General features: G+C 38.4%; 1 protein-coding gene and 1 non-coding gene across 5 annotated transcripts in view; both read left to right on the top strand.

Annotated features, from left to right (window-relative positions):
* Positions 1–9379, top strand: part of ZNF567 (zinc finger protein 567) — a 60072-nt gene extending 50693 nt beyond the window's left edge. For all 4 annotated transcript variants that reach the window (XM_066242161.1, XM_066242163.1, XM_066242160.1 and 1 more), the window contains 3 exons: positions 2315–2441; positions 2698–2784; positions 7048–9379. In XM_066242161.1, the coding sequence (XP_066098258.1) occupies positions 2315–2441; positions 2698–2784; positions 7048–8759 (1926 nt within the window). In that variant the 3' untranslated portion in view covers positions 8760–9379. The remainder of the gene's footprint in view (positions 1–2314; positions 2442–2697; positions 2785–7047) is intronic.
* Positions 9380–16592: 7213 nt separating this feature from the next.
* Positions 16593–16668, top strand: TRNAV-GAC (transfer RNA valine (anticodon GAC)). The gene has a single exon. It is a non-coding gene; the product is annotated as a tRNA-Val (tRNA).
* The last annotated feature ends 767 nt before the right edge of the window (positions 16669–17435 follow it).

Genomic DNA, 17435 nt, shown 5'->3' with positions numbered 1-17435 from the left:
ACAGTATGGAGATTCCTTAAAATTTAAAAATTGAACTGCCTTTTGACCTAGCAATCCCACTTTTAGGAATATATCCCAAGAACACCACATCAATGATTCAAAAGGAGAAATGCACCCCCATGTTTATGGCAGCATTGTTTACAATAGCCAAGATCTGGAAACAGCCCATGTGTCTTTCAGTGGACGAGTAGATTAAAAAGCAGTGGTACATATACACAATAGAATACTATGGGGCCATGAAAAAGAAGGAAATATTATTTTCTGTGACAACTTGGATGGAAAAGTAAACTATTATGTTAAGTGAAATAAGCCAGGCAGAGAAAGAAAAATATATGACCTCACTCATATGAGGATTCCGAGGAACAATATGAACTGAGGAGTGGAATAGAGGCAGAGGCAGGATCAAAGGATCCAGAAGGAAAGCGGATAGAGGGAAAGGGGATGATAGGGTGATAGGATGGGACGAGAGCAGAACAGCAAATCCTGGAGGGAAGGGAGGAGGGCGTTATGGGAAGGGGGACCAGGGTGATGTACTAGGGAACACGGGGGACATTAGAATCTATGTAAACACAATAAATTAATAATAAAAAAATAGAAAAAAATACAGAAATTTCAATATCACTAGGTGCACTTTTTTTTTCTTTTTTTTTTTTTTTTCCCTGAAGCTGGAAACGGGGAGAGACAGTCAGACAGACTCCCGCATGTGCCCAACCGGGATCCACCCGGCACGCCCACCAGGGGCGATGCTGTGCCCCTCTGGGGCGTCGCTCTGCCGCGACCAGAGCCACTCTAGCGCCTGGGGCAGCGGCCAAGGAGCCATCCCCAGCACCCGGGCCATCTTTGCTCCAATGGAGCCTTGGCTGCGGGAGGGGAAGAGAGAAACAGGGAGGAAGGAGGGGAGGGGTGGTGGAGATGCAAATGGGCGCTTCTCCTATGTGCCCTGGCCGGGAATCGAACCCGGGTCCCCCGCACGCCAGGCCGACGCTCTACCGCTGAGCCAACCGGCCAGGGCCACTTTTATTTTTTCAAACTCTATTCTAGTATCTTTTTGTCTGTTTTTTCCTAGGCCCTCTGTGAGCTCTCCAAAAATTGCTTAGTTTAATTCTCAACCTAGAATCTGGCAGAGTTTATACTCAAATTTTAGGTCTCATCCATTCTATAGTTCTCTCACTTTCAGAATTTATCCATAAATGTCTCATTCATCTGCCATGCATTTCTGTTCTATTCCACCTTTAAGGAAGGACTCTATGGTTTTCTGCCTTAAGAGCCGTGGGTTTTGCACTTCATTACTTCATGCAAAAAAGCCATTAGCTTACCCATTGCAGTTGCTGTCTTTGAAAGATATTTCTGCTAGCTTTGGTTGCTTTTCAGTGCCATTTATTAGTTGGTTATTATATATTATATTCAGATTTTATAATTATTATCTGAGATTGTTTCCCTGGCCAATTCACTATGATCACTGGATACTGAAAATCATTCCCATGTGTTTTAAAACCATATTCTTGCACTACACAGTACCTCCTCGGTGAAGGCTGAACAAATGCTTCTGCTGTTTTATTGTTTTGCTTTTTTGTAAGAGAGAGATATGGTTGAGGAGGAAAGAAATTAAAAGCATCAACTCATAATTGCTGCATTTTAGTTGTTCATTGATTGCTTCTCATATGTGCCTTGACCAGGTGGCTCAAGGCAAGCCTGTGACCCCTTGCTCAAGCCACCAACCTTGGGCTCAAGCCAGTGACCTTAGGATTCAGGCCAGTGACCTTGGGATCATGTCAGTGATCCCATGCTCAAGCCGGCAACCCCACGCTCAAGCCAATGAGCCACGCTCTAGCTGGCAACCTCATGGTTTTAAACCAAGGCCCTCAACATCCTGGGATGACACGCAATCCATTGTGCCACCACTGGTCAGGCACTTGTTCATATACATGCACCTTGTACATACTTCTATTGTACTACCTCTAACACCTCTTTTCAGATTTATGTTTACACACACTTGGTGTTACATGCTTTAAGCCTCTAACTTCTTGTAATCAGGGACAGTGTTTTGTATGTCTTGACATCCCAGTGAATGAATGCAGTTTTGGGGTACAATTGGCTTCATAGTAAATAGTTTTAGAATGAGTTATTAAATAAATTTGGTGGCAGATATTTATACTTTGATTTTTGTTTTCCTCACAATGTAAATCACAAAACAAAAAATAAAATGATAGGCTTTCTTTACAAATTTTCCTATGAATGTCACCAAGAAACAGGATCAGCACTAGTCCCCAATGTCTAGTCAACTTGTTTTAATCATAGTTCCTATTTATTGCAGGGATCAGTGTCATTCAAAGATGTGACTGTGGACTTTACATGGGAGGAATGGCAGCACCTAGATCCTGCTCAGAAGACTCTATACATGGATGTGATGTTGGAAAACTATTGCCACCTCATTTCTGTGGGTGAGAGAATTTCTGAAACTTTCAGTAAATTTCAGAAATTTATTTTCTTTTAAATTACCTCAAGTATATGATCTTGGATTTCAAGGATAAGAGGTGATGAATCCTTCTTGGTTAGCAGAATGATTGTATCTTGCCTGGTACAAGGTGTTAAGTTTATTGTTACGTGAAGGTGTATCTTAATTTGCAGTACTGAAAATGAATCTTACTAGTTTTCCAAGTGGATTAAAGCCAACTTAATCCAATCTTCCCTTGTCAGGGTGTTGCATGACCAAGCCTGATGTGATCCTCAAGTTGGAACGAGGAGAGGAGCCATGGACACCACTGACAAGTCACACCCGCTTAGGTGAGTTTCTCACTCTCGGGCAGATGAAACTAGTGAAAAATAATTTTTTTTTTTTTGGTTATGGGGTTGGTGGAGACTTTGAAATATTTTGGGAGTGTCTTTTAAAAGGCTCTTAACCTTTGAAATGACCACTGTGCCTGCTAACTTAAAGCAAACTTTCTAGTATCACTCTCCCTATATATTCTTTTCTATAGTAGTTTGATGTTACTGGAGATAGTTGCCACTCTTGACTTAGTCAAAAGCCTTCCTTCCTTTAATCTTTTATATGTCTTTTTCTAGCATTCTCAGCCCTTTCTGTCACTGCGATTGTTTGGATTTCTTTCAGGAATTCCTAAATCTATCTTTAAAAAAGAGAAAACTTTTGGTTAATGCTTGTCTTTCTAGTTGCTTCCCATTGTCTTTCTCTTTTTTACTTCATTCTTGTTTTTTATGCTTGTCTAAGTTCCCATTCTCACCATAAACCTAGCTATTTTATTTTATTTTATTTATTTATTTTTATTTAGAAAGAGAGAAAAGGAAAGGGAAACAGCTGAAAAACATAAATTCATATTTGTAGCACTTTCATTGTTCATTGATTGTTTCTCATACATACCTTGACTAGGGGACACTAGCTGAGCCAGTGACCCCTTGCTCAAGCCAGAGACCTTGGGCTCAAGCCAGTGACCTTTGGGCTCAAGCCAGTGACCATGGGGTCATGTCAATAATCCCACACTCAAGCCAGTGACCCCGTGCTCAAGCTGGTGAGCTTGCCCTCAAGCCAGACGAGCCTACAGTTAAGCCAATGACCTTGAGTTTTCAAACCTAGGACCTCAGTGTCCCAGGTTGACTCTCTATTCACTGCGCCACCACTGGTTACATCTTATTAATTTTAAAACTCCCATGCCTTGGTCCAGACTGATAATTTCACAGTTAGTATTTTCTTTCATTAAACTTTGTGGTTCATTTTATTTGACTGATCATCATTCTTTAAGTCAACACTTTGTGTAAAACACTAAGTCATTCTTTTTTTTTTTTTTTTAAACAGGTGCTCTTTTTTTTTGGGGGGGGGGTTTCTTTTATTTATTCATTTTAGAGAGGAGAGAGAAAGGGAGAGAGAGAGACAGAGAGAGAAGGTGGGGAGGAGCTGGAAGCATCAACTCCCACATGTGCCTTGACCAGGCAAACCCAGGGTTTCGAACCGGCGACCTCAGCATTTCCAGGTCGACGCTTTATCCACTGTGCCACCACAGGTCAGGCCACTAAGTCATTCTTATCCTGATTTTCTGAGTGATTATTTCCACCTTGATCTGTTTTCTTTACCACTGTAGCCATATTGCCAGAAACAGTGGCTGGCATGAGTAGTCACAAAGTGTTTTTTGTTTGTTTGGGGGGGTATTTTGTTTGTTTGTTTTATTTTTAAATGAGAGGAGGGGAGATAATGAGAGACTCTTGCATGCGTCTCAACTGGGATCTACTGGCAGCCTCTGTCTGGGGCTGATGCTCAAATCAACTAAACTATTTTTAGCGCCTGAGGCTGATGTGCTCGAACCAACTGAGCCACTGTCTACAAGAGGGGAAGAGGGAAAGAAGAAGGAGAGGGAGGGGAAGAGAAGCATATGGTCGCTTCTCTTTTGTGCCCTGACTGGGAATCGGATCTGGGACGTTCATATGCCAGGCCAATGCTCTATCCACTGGGCAAGACAGGGCTACAAATTTTTTTTTTTAACGTTTTACTGGACTCTCCAGTCGTATTTGTCTGATATGTCCTCAAGGAATAAACCTTTCAATTATAATAATCTCATACATTCTCAGGACTTAACACTTTGTTTTTGTTGATGCTTCAAAATGGGCTTGATCATATTTTTCCCACCTTCACTCTAGTCTTTTAGAAATTCTACACCTATTTTGTGACAATATGTTGGATGTGAAATTCACTAAATTCACTAACTTTCCTAGTTTTTGGGTTTGTTTTTTTTTTTACAGGGACAGAGAGTCAGAGAGAGGGATAGATAGGGACAGACAGACAGGAACAGAGAGAGGTGAGAAGCATCAATCATCAGTTTTTCGTTGTGACACCTTAGTTGTTCATTGATTGCTTTTTCATATGTGCCTTGACCGCGGGCCTTCAGCAGACCGAGTAACCTCTTGCTTGAGCCAGCAGCCTTGGGTCCAAGCTGGTGAGTTTTTGTTCAAGCCAGATGAGCCCATGCTCAAGCTGGCGACCTCAGAGTCTCGAACCTGGGTCCTCTGCATCCCAGTCCGACGCTCTATCCACTGTGCCACAGCCTGATCAGGCACTTTCCTAGTTCTTAAAATCTTTTTTATTATCTATTTCTAACTGTTTCTACTTGATATCCACATGATTCTTTTCTCCCTGTCATCATTTTTATGATTCTCTTTACAATTTGTGTTGTTTATCAGCCTATGAAATATATCTACATCATCCCATATTTCATTTCTCATTGACATTATACAAATTAGCAATATCTTATTTTGTCTTAATTATTGTAATTGAAGTTTAACTTTGCTATCATTTTTCATAGTCTTTTAAATTTCTAGTTTCTTTTCTACAAGATATATCACTTGTTACCTATTTATTTTCTTATATGAAATTGAAATTCTTTATCATTTAAGGACTTATCATTTCAACTTTATTTTTCTCTTTTGTGAGAAATTCTTGCTAATTCCACTTGATGCAGTCTTCTAACTTTTCTTTAAAGATGTAGGATTTGTCATAATATCCATACTTTTCATAGCATTGTGTTCCCTTTTCAAAAACTATGTATCTTTTGGTTCAGTCTTGAGATTTCTTCTCCATGAACTACTTTACTACTCCACATTATATTCACTGTTTTTTTTTCTGTGAATTCCCTTGCTATTCACGAATTATAACACACACAGTACTTGGATATGATTATGTAATTTTACACGGTTTATACTTAAGTATTCCTTCCCTCAATGATAAGATCCCCTGTTTCAGTCTTCTTTGCTGTAGGATATAGCCTGTTAGGTATTTTGTAGTTGTGTCATAAAGTGTGTGTGGAGCTATCCAGGAGAGATATCTGTTTTTTCAGAAAGCATGTACTTATATGTTCCTTTCAGATATACCTGTTTAGGCCATGCTATATACATTGTGATGGAAGTGCTTGGTTTCTATTAAACACTGCCTGTAATACACAGTTTAGTGTACCTTTTTATGGCTGCGATTTGTCAAATATGGGAACAACCCTTAAAACTTGTTTGAATATAAAGAGTGATACTAGGGGGTGTAAGTTTTGTTTACAGGATAAATTCTTTGTATATTAGTATTGCTGGTAATGGACTCAAGGCAGAAGATTTTTTTTAGCCTAGATTTAACATTGTTCCACTAGATTTGGATGATTGCAAAGTAACAGAAGTCAAATATAGCTCTAAACTTATAACAGAACTGAAGGTTAAAGTTGAGGAATGATCTAGAGCAGAAATGAACAACTCATCTGGAGTTAGGGGATGTTACTGTATTGGGGAAATCACTTGAACAGTCTTTCTTTAAACCTGAAAGAGTAAGTCAACAATTGAAATGAAAGATAGTTATAATTGATAGTCATGAGAGTTTTTTAATGGAACAGTTCTGAAAGAATTGATAGTAATAGTCTGATATACCAGTGAATAAACCCCTAGTTTACTTTACATTTTCTGTTGTATTTTCGTAGTTCTTTGTCACAAGACAAAATTATTCCCAGCTATATGGAGTATTAGGCCTAGACTGTAGGACAGTTTTCCTAAACACTAGGAAATTAATTGATGCTTGTAATTATTAATTGATTGCTACAAAGATGGGGATGATAGAACAATGGGCAATGTTTTACCTTGCAGTCTAGGGGTAATAATTAAAGTGTAGGCTCTGATCTGTGTCCTCCAGAACTAATCCTTCCTCTAATATTTTCCCTATAAAATATATTAATCTTGTCCATCTTACTTAAAAGATTCAATTCATTGCCTCTGAATCAACCTATTCAAGCATCAATCCCTCTTCCACCATTTTTATCTTCTCTTTACTGATTCTTGTGTTTGGTCCACTTTATGTATGAAGTTCTGGTGCAAAGTGGAAAACTTACTAGCATTCATTGCTTATTTTGAAAATTTCTTTTCCACACCAAAGCAGAAATTTTATTTTGCTACTGTGTCCAAGGCAGGGAGTAATTTGAGTCTTTTTGGATCTTATATATTATAATAATCCCCAGTTTAATTCATTTTTATAACAAGATTGGGAAAATTCATAAGTTGTTATTATTTTTTTTCTAGAAAAAAACTGGAAAGCCGAAGATTTTTTAGTGAATTTCAAGAAACACCAAGATAAGTATTCTAGATCAGTCCTATTCATCAGTCACAAAAAACTGATTAAAGAGAATAGTAATGGATATGACAAGACATTTTCTTTAAGCAAAAACCCTATATATTCAGAAAATCTCATTCCTGAATATGACAGTCATGGAAATATTTTTAAAAATGTTTCAGAATTAATTATTAGTAATCTAAGTCCTGCAAGAAAGAGGCATAGTGAATATAATGGATATGAGAAATCACTCTTCAGTACTAAACCAGAGACACGTCACTATGGAGTCAAATCCAATCAGCATGGTAGGGCTCTCAGTCATAATGAAGTGCTTATGCAATATCATAAATTGGAAATGCCAGCACAGTCATTTGGATATAATGACTGTGAGAAATTATTGCTTAAAAAAGGTTTACTTACACACCATAGAGCTTATGGAAATGAAAACTGGTCTGAATGTAATAAAAGGAGACGAGCAACCAATATTGAAAAAAAACACATATGCATTGAATGTGGGAAGTCCTTCTGCCGGAAGTCAGTATTGATTCTGCATCAGGGAATTCACACAGAGGAGAAACCTTATCAATGTCATCAATGTGGAAATTCATTTAGAAGGAAGTCGTATCTGATTGATCATCAGAGAACTCACACAGGAGAGAAACCCTTTGTTTGTAATGAATGTGGTAAGTCCTTCCGCCTAAAGACAGCCCTCACTGATCATCAGAGAACACATACAGGGGAGAAATCATATGAATGTCCACAATGTAGAAATGCCTTCAGATTGAAGTCACACCTCATTCGTCATCAAAGAACTCATACAGGAGAGAAACCATATGAGTGTAATGAATGTGGGAAGTCTTTCCGCCAGAAGACAACACTCTCTCTACATCAGAGAATTCATACAGGAGAGAAGCCCTATATTTGTATAGAATGTGGGAAGTCCTTTCACCAGAAGGCAAACCTTACTGTACACCAGAGAACTCATACAGGGGAAAAGCCCTATATTTGTAATGAATGTGGGAAGTCCTTCTCCCAGAAGACAACCCTTGCTCTTCATGAGAAAACTCATAATAAGGAGAAACCCTATATTTGTAATGAATGTGGAAAATCCTTCCGCCAGAAAACAACCCTTGTAGCTCATCAGAGAACACATACTGGGGAAAAATCTTATGAATGTGCTCACTGCGGGAAGGCCTTTAGAATGAAGTCATACCTCATTGATCATCACAGAACTCACACAGGAGAGAAACCATATGAATGTAATGAATGTGGAAAATCCTTCAGTCAAAAGACAAATCTCAATCTACATCAGAGAATTCATACAGGGGAAAAACCCTATATTTGTAGTGAATGTGGGAAGTCCTTTCGCCAAAAAGCAACCCTCACTGTGCATCAGAAAATACATACAGGTCAGAAATCCTATGAGTGTTCTCAGTGTGGGAAAGCCTTTAGCAGAAAGTCATATCTTATTCATCATCAACGAACTCATACAGGAGAGAAACCATACAAATGTAATGAATGTGGGAAGTGCTTCCGCCAGAAGACAAATCTCATTGTACATCAGAGAACTCACACAGGAGAGAAACCCTATATTTGTAATGAGTGTGGTAAATCCTTCAGCTATAAGAGAAACCTCATTGTCCATCAAAGAACTCACAAAGGAGAAAACATGGAAATGTAATAAATGATGTGATTTCCTTAGGAAGCCTTTCTTCCCAAGTTATTGTAAAATTTTAGTTTTTTTAAGCATGCTAATAAGGTAATTTTAATCACAAATGTAATAATAGTTATTAATTTAAAGTACCATACATCATAACTGTTTACTATCATAAAAATGGATATGACTATTGTTACTGAACTTTATCAGCAGTGAATCTAATTTTTTAAGTTTTCAAGTTCTGCTGACTCAGTTTATTTTTTAATACATAATACGTGGAGAGGCAAGATTTTAAAAATGGTTATAAGCATTAGTCTTCATAACAAATAAAATATGAATTATATTCTTCGTTGCACCTAGTGAAATAAAATGTAGTTGTTACTTCCTCAAAGATTATCACTTCCCTGGCTTATATATCATGAAGTAGTTTTTGCATGTCTTTAACTTTATATTTTTATCATACATCATGAATTCTTTTGCATCCCTTTTCACTCAACATTCTGAAGATTCATACATTACTGCATGTGGCAGTAGTGTTTTCATATTCATTTTGTATATTATTCAATTTTAAGAATATATTGTTCTTTATCCTCTTGATGGTTATTTGTATTTTTTATAATTTTGTGTTTTAATAAAGATACTGCTATAAATATTCTTGCATATATTTTGTATTTGTTTGTATGTATTTCTCTTAATTTTATACTAGGACTGAAATTACTCCACCCAAGGGTGTATGTAAGCTTTTTCAGCTTATGGTGGATGCTGCCAAACATCTCAGACCTTTCTCAACATGTAATGATTTTCTTTCATGAGTAACAATTTTGATTGTAATCAATGTGGAGAAAGCTCTTTAGCAATCATTCAACTGGAGAATTCCTACTAAAAATAAATCCTTATGATGTCATAATTGTGAGAATATTGTTAGTCATGAATATATATATGAATGTCATTAATGCAGAAAGATCTTTTAACTGGCTGAAACCTTCCACAATTCTATTAGAGGGAATCCTATAGTTGTCATGATTATAAGGGTAGTTTTAGCCATAGTTTATACCTTATTCAATATCAAAGAGTTCATACTAGAGAAAAGGAGGTTAAGAAGGGACATAGGTGAGTAAAATTTGGAAGTATAGTAGTCACAGTAGACACTACTATGAAAAATATATAAACAACCCTAATTTAATATAATAAGCCTATACAGTGGTACCTTGAGATACTAATTTAATTCGTTCTGTAATCGAGCTCGTAAGTCAGTCAACTCGTTTATCAAACTGCCGATACTGGACCCGTGGGCCAATGCGCCAACTAGCGGCAGCTTCCCGAAACATGACTTGGATCTCGAACAAAAATGTGGACCGATTCTCAGCTCATATCTTTAAAAATTCGTATGTTGGTCGGTTCATATCTCAAGGTACCACTGTATAAAATAAGCCTTTTGTTGCTCGATTTATTTTATAGAACATGTGGATCTCTGGAAATTCCAAATGAAAACTCACTGAAGAGGTTTTGATGTTTGAGAATTGGAAATCTTCTAAAACAGTAGCATCTGTGGCATCTTTTCTATGAAAATAGTAAGCTCAGCAGCAACTTTGACAATGTGACTAAGTGTTCTTCTTGAGGTTAATTTTAATCCCTATTTACTACATACAATTATTGTGTGTATTAAAATTTTGTGAAAATTAAAGTAAGCAGAAAGTTTTATCCCAAATTAGTAGAACTGTAAACCAGATCTAAGTAAGCACGAAAATGGTTGGTAGTTCAAATATCTGACAAAATATGTTTAACAAGCCCTCTGGCCTATAGAAAGCAGCAGCAAATGCCAGTGGATAGTAAATGGAAACATCCTTGTCAGTCCTGGTCTTACAGATAAGTTCAGAGCATAAAAGAACAATGATGAGGGAAATCACACATGATAAAAATTTAAACTTGAAAGGGACATAAGATAAAAGATATCATGCCTTTTCTGACTGGACAGAACTTTGTGAAATTTAGCTTTCACTAATAATTCCTATTTATGCTTAGAGACTTTAAGAGTGTAGGCAGGATGCCTGACCTGTGGTGGCACAGTAGATAAAGCGTCGACCTGGAAATTCTGAGGTCGCCGGTTCAAAACCCTGGGCTTGCCTGGTCAAGGCACATATGGGAGTTGATGCTTCCAGCTCCTCCCCCCTTCTCTCTCTCTGTCTCTCCCTCTCCTCTCTAAAATGAATTAAAAAAAAAAAAAAAAAGAGTGTAGGCAGGATAAACATAGTAAAATAACTACAACACTTAGGTAAGATTACAGGTTCTATATTCAGAACTATGAAAACTTAGGAATTATTTCATTTGAATAAGTCTATTTGTAGGTGAGCAAATACTATTATATGCCAACAGTGGTGGCCAACAAAAGAATTATTATGACCACTGATGACCCCAAATGCAAGCCTTCCTCTTTTTCCTGGGTATATAGTAAGTGGGAGGTATGATCTAACTGCATCTGTTTGTTCTAGCTTCAACCCACAAAGATACTGGAAATGTGTGATCACATTCACTTGAACATTCTATGCTTTCTTGTTTTTGCCCTCCTAGGTATTTCCACAATTGTCACAAAAATATAAATTATCTGGTTTCCCTAACATGTGCTATTTTTCTTCCTGATTTACTGATTCTATCCTGAAAATAGCCATGTTTTTGCAGTAGAACATTGTATGCATATATGTTACTTTATTTTTTATATGTAGGACATAACATTTATGTTTTGTAGGTTTTGTGTATGAGGCACTAGAAAGTATGGTATACTAATATACAGTTTTTAAACAACTAAACTTATAATTACAATGATAAATTCACATATGATTAGGCTGTTTTCTTGCCTAAGAGAACTGTTAGTATAGTCCTATACTATAGGAAGTTCTGTAGACAAGTTATAAAAGTATTTGTGTAGTAATCATTAGGTATCTCTCTATATTTATGTTCTTAGCTGTTTCCCAATTACTTAATTTTTACTCTCCTATTATAGTTACTTTACCCACCAAAATATATATTACTTACAGGAAGGAAGAAGATGTGGTGTTATTGGAAGAGACACATTGCTGAAACTGGAAAAATAACCCAAAGGTCTGGCTGCATGTCGCCATGAAAACCAGTTACACACACAGGTGCTGATAAGAGGGAAAGAGTTTTATTCTGGTGTTTACTAACTGAAAGATGGGGGACTCCGTCCTCAAAAAAACCTATCTTTTTATAAGGCAGAAGGAAATGAGAATGAACAAAGGAACGGAAAGGATGGGGCTGAGAGTTCTTTGCTAAGGGGGACTAAATGCAAACCAGCTCACTGTATTCAAGTAACAGGTTGAAGGCCATACATCTTCCAGAACTGGCATATCTGAAAATTCAAGTCCTTCCCTTGGTTGTTACAGGAACTGAAGCTAGCAAGTAGCTTATAAATTAGGGTTTTCATTTTATGAAACAAGTATCCCCAAATCTTCAGAGGCAGGTTGTCTTGGCCTTGAGCAAGAATCAGAATTGCAAGCTTTAGGATGGTGGGAGTGAGGAGAAAGAGGAGGAGGCTGAGGTGCACACGGCTTCTGCCTATGTTTGTTTATTTTGCTCAGATGTTAACCGTTGATGTGCATCAGCCAGAGGGGACAGGCCTTTTAACTGTAGTGAGAGCTTGGTCAGAAGTGAAAGTACAGGATCGATTATATACTTTTGATTTGTTACAGAATACATAACTGGGATTACTGAACACTATAGTAATGTTGAGCCATGGTTATAAGGACATTCTATTTAACATTTTACAGGAACTCTTTATAAGCTTTCTTAGTACATTCTTATTTAGTTCTATTTTATGGCTAGTCAGACTAATAGTAAATCAGCAATATAGCATATTTATTCCTGGTTACATTACTACTGTATTCATTCTAACAAATTTTTTTTAAATTCAAGCCAGTCACGGACATCCTAGAGCAGACAAGAAATATCCTAAACCTATTTTTACATTTTATATTTCTGTTATTTCCCAAATTCTATATTAACCCTCCCCCTGCAAATCTCTGAAGCTTAACATATATGTTTTTAAATATACATTATATATTTTATATATACAAACTATATATAAATATACTAACAAAAATTAGGGGATATTTTATTGCTTCATAATTCATTTTGAAATATCCCCTAATTTTTGTGAGCAGTATATATAAACTATATTTTTATATATAATGTATATACTTTTAATGTATAAAATATATTATGTACATAATCTCAGCTGAGGTGGAAATGAGCAATGAAGAGACATTCCACAAACGTTTGGCCACAAAAAGTTATTCTACTTGAGGGGGTTCCTGAAAAAAACACAAAGAAGTGGCAGATATGAAGTTTTCTGGATAACTTTTGTTTTTTAATTTTTAGCTATTCCATTTAAAGCTAAGTGTGTCAAATTTAATTTTATAAATATATACAACTTTTAAAAATATAGCCCTAGCTAGGTAGTTCAGTTGGTTAAAGCAGTGGTTTTCAACCACCAGTCCATGGACTGATGCCAGTTCACCAGAAATTTCATGCCAGTCCATGACAGTCTTCATACAATAGCAGCATGGTTAACTTTCACGAATTGGACTGACATTTCTGGCAGATCAGCACTGGTCCATGGACCAACAGTTGAAAACCACTGGGTTAGAGCATCGTCCTGATACACCAAGGTTGTGAGTTCAATCCCAGGTCAGGGCACATACAAGAAAGAGCCAATGATTTGAACTTTCCTTCTTTTCATTATTTTACAGTTTGACAATAAGCAGAAAATTAAAAATTAGGATGGAAAAATAAGGGAGAGTGTAAAGCCAGGAGGCACGGCCAGGGCCACCACTATCAAAGCAGCCCGGCCCAGGCAGGTTCGCATTGGATTCGGACAGTCGGTAAAGAAACAACAGAGCCAAAAACTGATAGGCCATTTTCGTTAATTCTAGCTTGCACCCGGCGGGCAAGTAAAAACATACACTGGGCTCCAAAACCCAGTCACATTCAATGCTCACAAAGCTACTGACTTATCCGAGTTTCCTAGAATCAAAGGTTTCTAGCTCACCAGACTTATTCACCTCTGTTCCCCATCTCCTTCCTTATCCCAGATACAAACTCTACACAAACTGGCATCCCACTCCTTGCACAGTGACTATCATGGAAGATGCCTGTGGTTTAGATTGTAAAGCGAGCAAAAGGGGTGGGATACATTGCCTAAACAGAAATAGTACCAACTACAGCAATAGGATTAACAGATCAAAAACTGGGCGAAATGAGAGAGCTGTCAGTGGCACCAAGAGAGGCAAATCCTTTCCCTCTGGCAGAATACAAGCCAGAGTTTTGTCTGCAGACAGCACCGTAGCTGGCACCAGAGGCCGCCCTGAGCGGGCATACGAAACCTTATTGGCCAATACACCAGCATCTGCTGGTTCTATGTGTAGTAAAATAGGAGAACTCATTATTGGCCATAAAGAAATTACAAAGGTGCCCTTCAAAATGCTGTCCCCTTGAGCGCTCAAGGGATAATACACTTCTACCCTAGGTGGCCAGGTGCTGGTTGCCCAAGGAGTTAACTGGAGGTCCACCTCTAGCCCCTTTCCCCATGGTGCCAACAAGGCCACCCATCTCAGATGGGGGGCCTGTACAGTCCAGGGCCAAGTCCATTGAAGCCGTTGTCCTTTAAGAAGGGCTGTTGGAGCAGGCAAGAGCACGTTGCCCTGCTGTCCGAAACCTGGCTTGAGTAAAATGTCCTTGGTGCGTATCTGCAACTGAATGGGGGCAGCTGTCCGATGCAGGAGGGCCTCTACTGGAGCTGGCCTCCCCCGTTGAGGTCGCTCATTCAAAATCCGGAGTACTGTCCATAAGCGGCGTGTCCATCCAGTAAGAGAGCCGGTGCCCCCCTCCTGTCGCAGTCCCTGCTTTAAGAGTCCATTATACCGCTCAATGATACCAGCAGCCTGGGGGTGGTAGGGAACATGGTACTTCCAGTCCACCCCCAGCTTTTGAGCCCATTGCCTCACCATTGAACCAGTGAAGTGGGTACCATTGTCACTTTCAAGGACCAGCGGTCGCCCGTATGCAGCACTCAGGCGGTCCAGAGCCTGTATGACTGCCCTCTGGTCAGGGTTACGAGCAGGGTAAGCAGCAAGCAGCCTGGTGGCAGTATCTACACAAGTGACTGCATACTTGTACCCTTCTGACTTTGGTAAGGGTCCAATAATGTCCGTGGCTCCTGGCTTTACAGAGAGAAAAGGGAGAAGTTAGTGCTCTCGATGAAGGGTTGCAAAAATTACAAAAGAGCCAAGTGATTATGCACAAGCTAGCAGAGAATATATTCAACAAAAGTGAATTTGGTTACAGAAAGGGAGGAAAAGATGTTGTAAAATACCCATACCTCAATTCCGCGGGTTTAGGTAGAGACACCAAGTCCAGATGAATTTTGAAGGATTTTATTAAAGGAGGAGATTTATTAAATATGCCGGCTGCATATGGCTGACACAAGGCATTTGCAGGCCCAAATCGTGTGTCAAATACAACTCAGAGGCTGGTTCTATACCTTTGATCACATACAGGCTGTGGGGAGCATGACATCATGGCACAAGCTTATAACATTTGTTTAGGGACTCCATAGAAACATTAAAACTTTTAAGGTAACACAATCAAAGACATTTACAAATCTTTTAGTATTTATCTCCCCTCTTTTGCCTAGAGGTATGTTACTCTCAGGATTACAGGAATGGAGAAAGAACTGAAATCAATGTAGGGTGGTATGTAAATTCTGTCTCTTATTGTAAAAGAAAAGAAGTTCCTCAGACAACCTTTATTCTATAGTTAAAACTAAATGACCTATTGTCCTTGCAAGCCAGAAACTTCTACATTCTTCTCGCTCCCCTCCCCAAAGAAAGGACAGGACAGGAAAGCCTGACCTTTCCTCCTAAAATATCAATATTAATTTTGCAACTTTTAGGTACCTTACTACAAAGACACATACACAACCACATGCATGTACATATCACCCACACATGATGTACTGATCATACATGTCCACAAAATGATGTGCACAGAATCCACCACACACACATCAAACACACACAGAAGCACAGACTACACATGTGCTCATACACTCACAAACACAGATACATGAAATTTATGCTCTCAACTTAGTTAACTAAGGATACAAGATTTAATCAGAAGCTAGGTATCCCACACTAGCTTCTCTTGATCACCAGTGTCCCAGATAGGGCTCACAGCTGCCTAAGATAGACAAGCAACCAGACCTGTGAAACTCAAGTCATTTTTGCAACACTGCATTTCTTATATACCAGTGCATGGTATCATTCTAGGAAATCTTACATTTATAATCTGCATACTTATTAACATCTTTTAGTTCTCAAAACAAACTCAGACATCTCAAACTGAACTCAGTGGCATTTAGACAACATGTCACCTAGGGAGAGAGAGCCAAGGCAGTGCTCAGGAGACATGAGTTATTGTGCATTTCCAGGCACTAAATACCATGGGTTATATTTAGTCTAATGCTGAATTTGTATAATGGGAATAATAAGCCTTGCCTGGTGAAGAATAAATGAAATAATGTTTGTAACACCTAATATACAAAATGCTCAAAAAACTTAATAAAGAAGCTGAGACATATTTTTATCTTTGTTAAAATCTTGGTTTGATTTCCTTCACATAATCCACTAATTTAGATCCTAAATAAACAACTGCATTTTCCAATTTAATTACCTTTTAATGCCCTAAGAAATATTAAGGGCTACTGAGTGTACATTAATATATCTCTGAAATCATAATAAAACTTCAAAACTTTCAAGGATGGATTAGAAATACACCTTACATATAGCCCTGGCCGGTTGGCTCAGTGGTAGAGCGTCGGCCTGACGTGCAGGAGTCCCGGGTTCGATTCCCGGCCAGGGCACACAGGAGAAGCGCCCATCTGCTTCTCCACCCACCCCCTCCTTCCTCTCTGTCTCTCTCTTCCCCTCCCGCAGCCGAGGCTCCATTGGAGCAAAAAGATGGCCTGGGCGCTGGGGATGGCTCCTTGGCCTCTGCCCCAGGCGCTGGAGTGGCTCTGGTCGCGACAGAGCGACGCACCGGATGGGCAGAGCATCGCCCCCTGGTGGGCGTGCCGGGTGGATCCTGGTCGGGCGCATGCGGGAATCTGTCTGACTGCTTCCCCGTTTCCAGCTTCAAAAAAGTAAAAAATAAAAATAAATAGAAAATAAAAAACAAAAGAAATACACCTTATATAAGTTGTACTTATCTAATGCCTCAAGGCAGTCAATAGAATGTGCTTTTCAATGATCTATTCATTCACAGAAACCTCCCATCTCTGATAAGCCCCTTAAGTTGTGATTCACCTCAACCTATAAAACTAAACATGTTTGTTTTTAAGTACAGAGATTTAAAAACATTCTTTGAAATGTCAAGAAGAGAATAATGTGAAAGATGTTGGTGAAAGTAGTGTTATGTTGTATTATGTTATGTTATGTTATATTGTTATGTTATTAAAAGCATATAACTTTTAAAACAAAAAAGAAGAATGAGCCAATGAATGCATAAATAAGTGGAACAATAAAGGGATGTTTCTCTCTCTCCCCCTGCTCAAATCATTAAATCAAGAAAAATTCACATATCATATATATTTTTTAATATACCACAGTTTGACGATTTAACTGTTGAAAT

The sequence above is a fragment of the Saccopteryx bilineata genome, chromosome 9, assembly GCF_036850765.1.
Source record: "Saccopteryx bilineata isolate mSacBil1 chromosome 9, mSacBil1_pri_phased_curated, whole genome shotgun sequence".
Lineage (NCBI taxonomy): Eukaryota > Metazoa > Chordata > Mammalia > Chiroptera > Emballonuridae > Saccopteryx > Saccopteryx bilineata.
The sequence above is the reverse complement of the archived record's forward strand: the minus strand, read 5'-3'. Positions and strand labels throughout refer to the sequence as shown.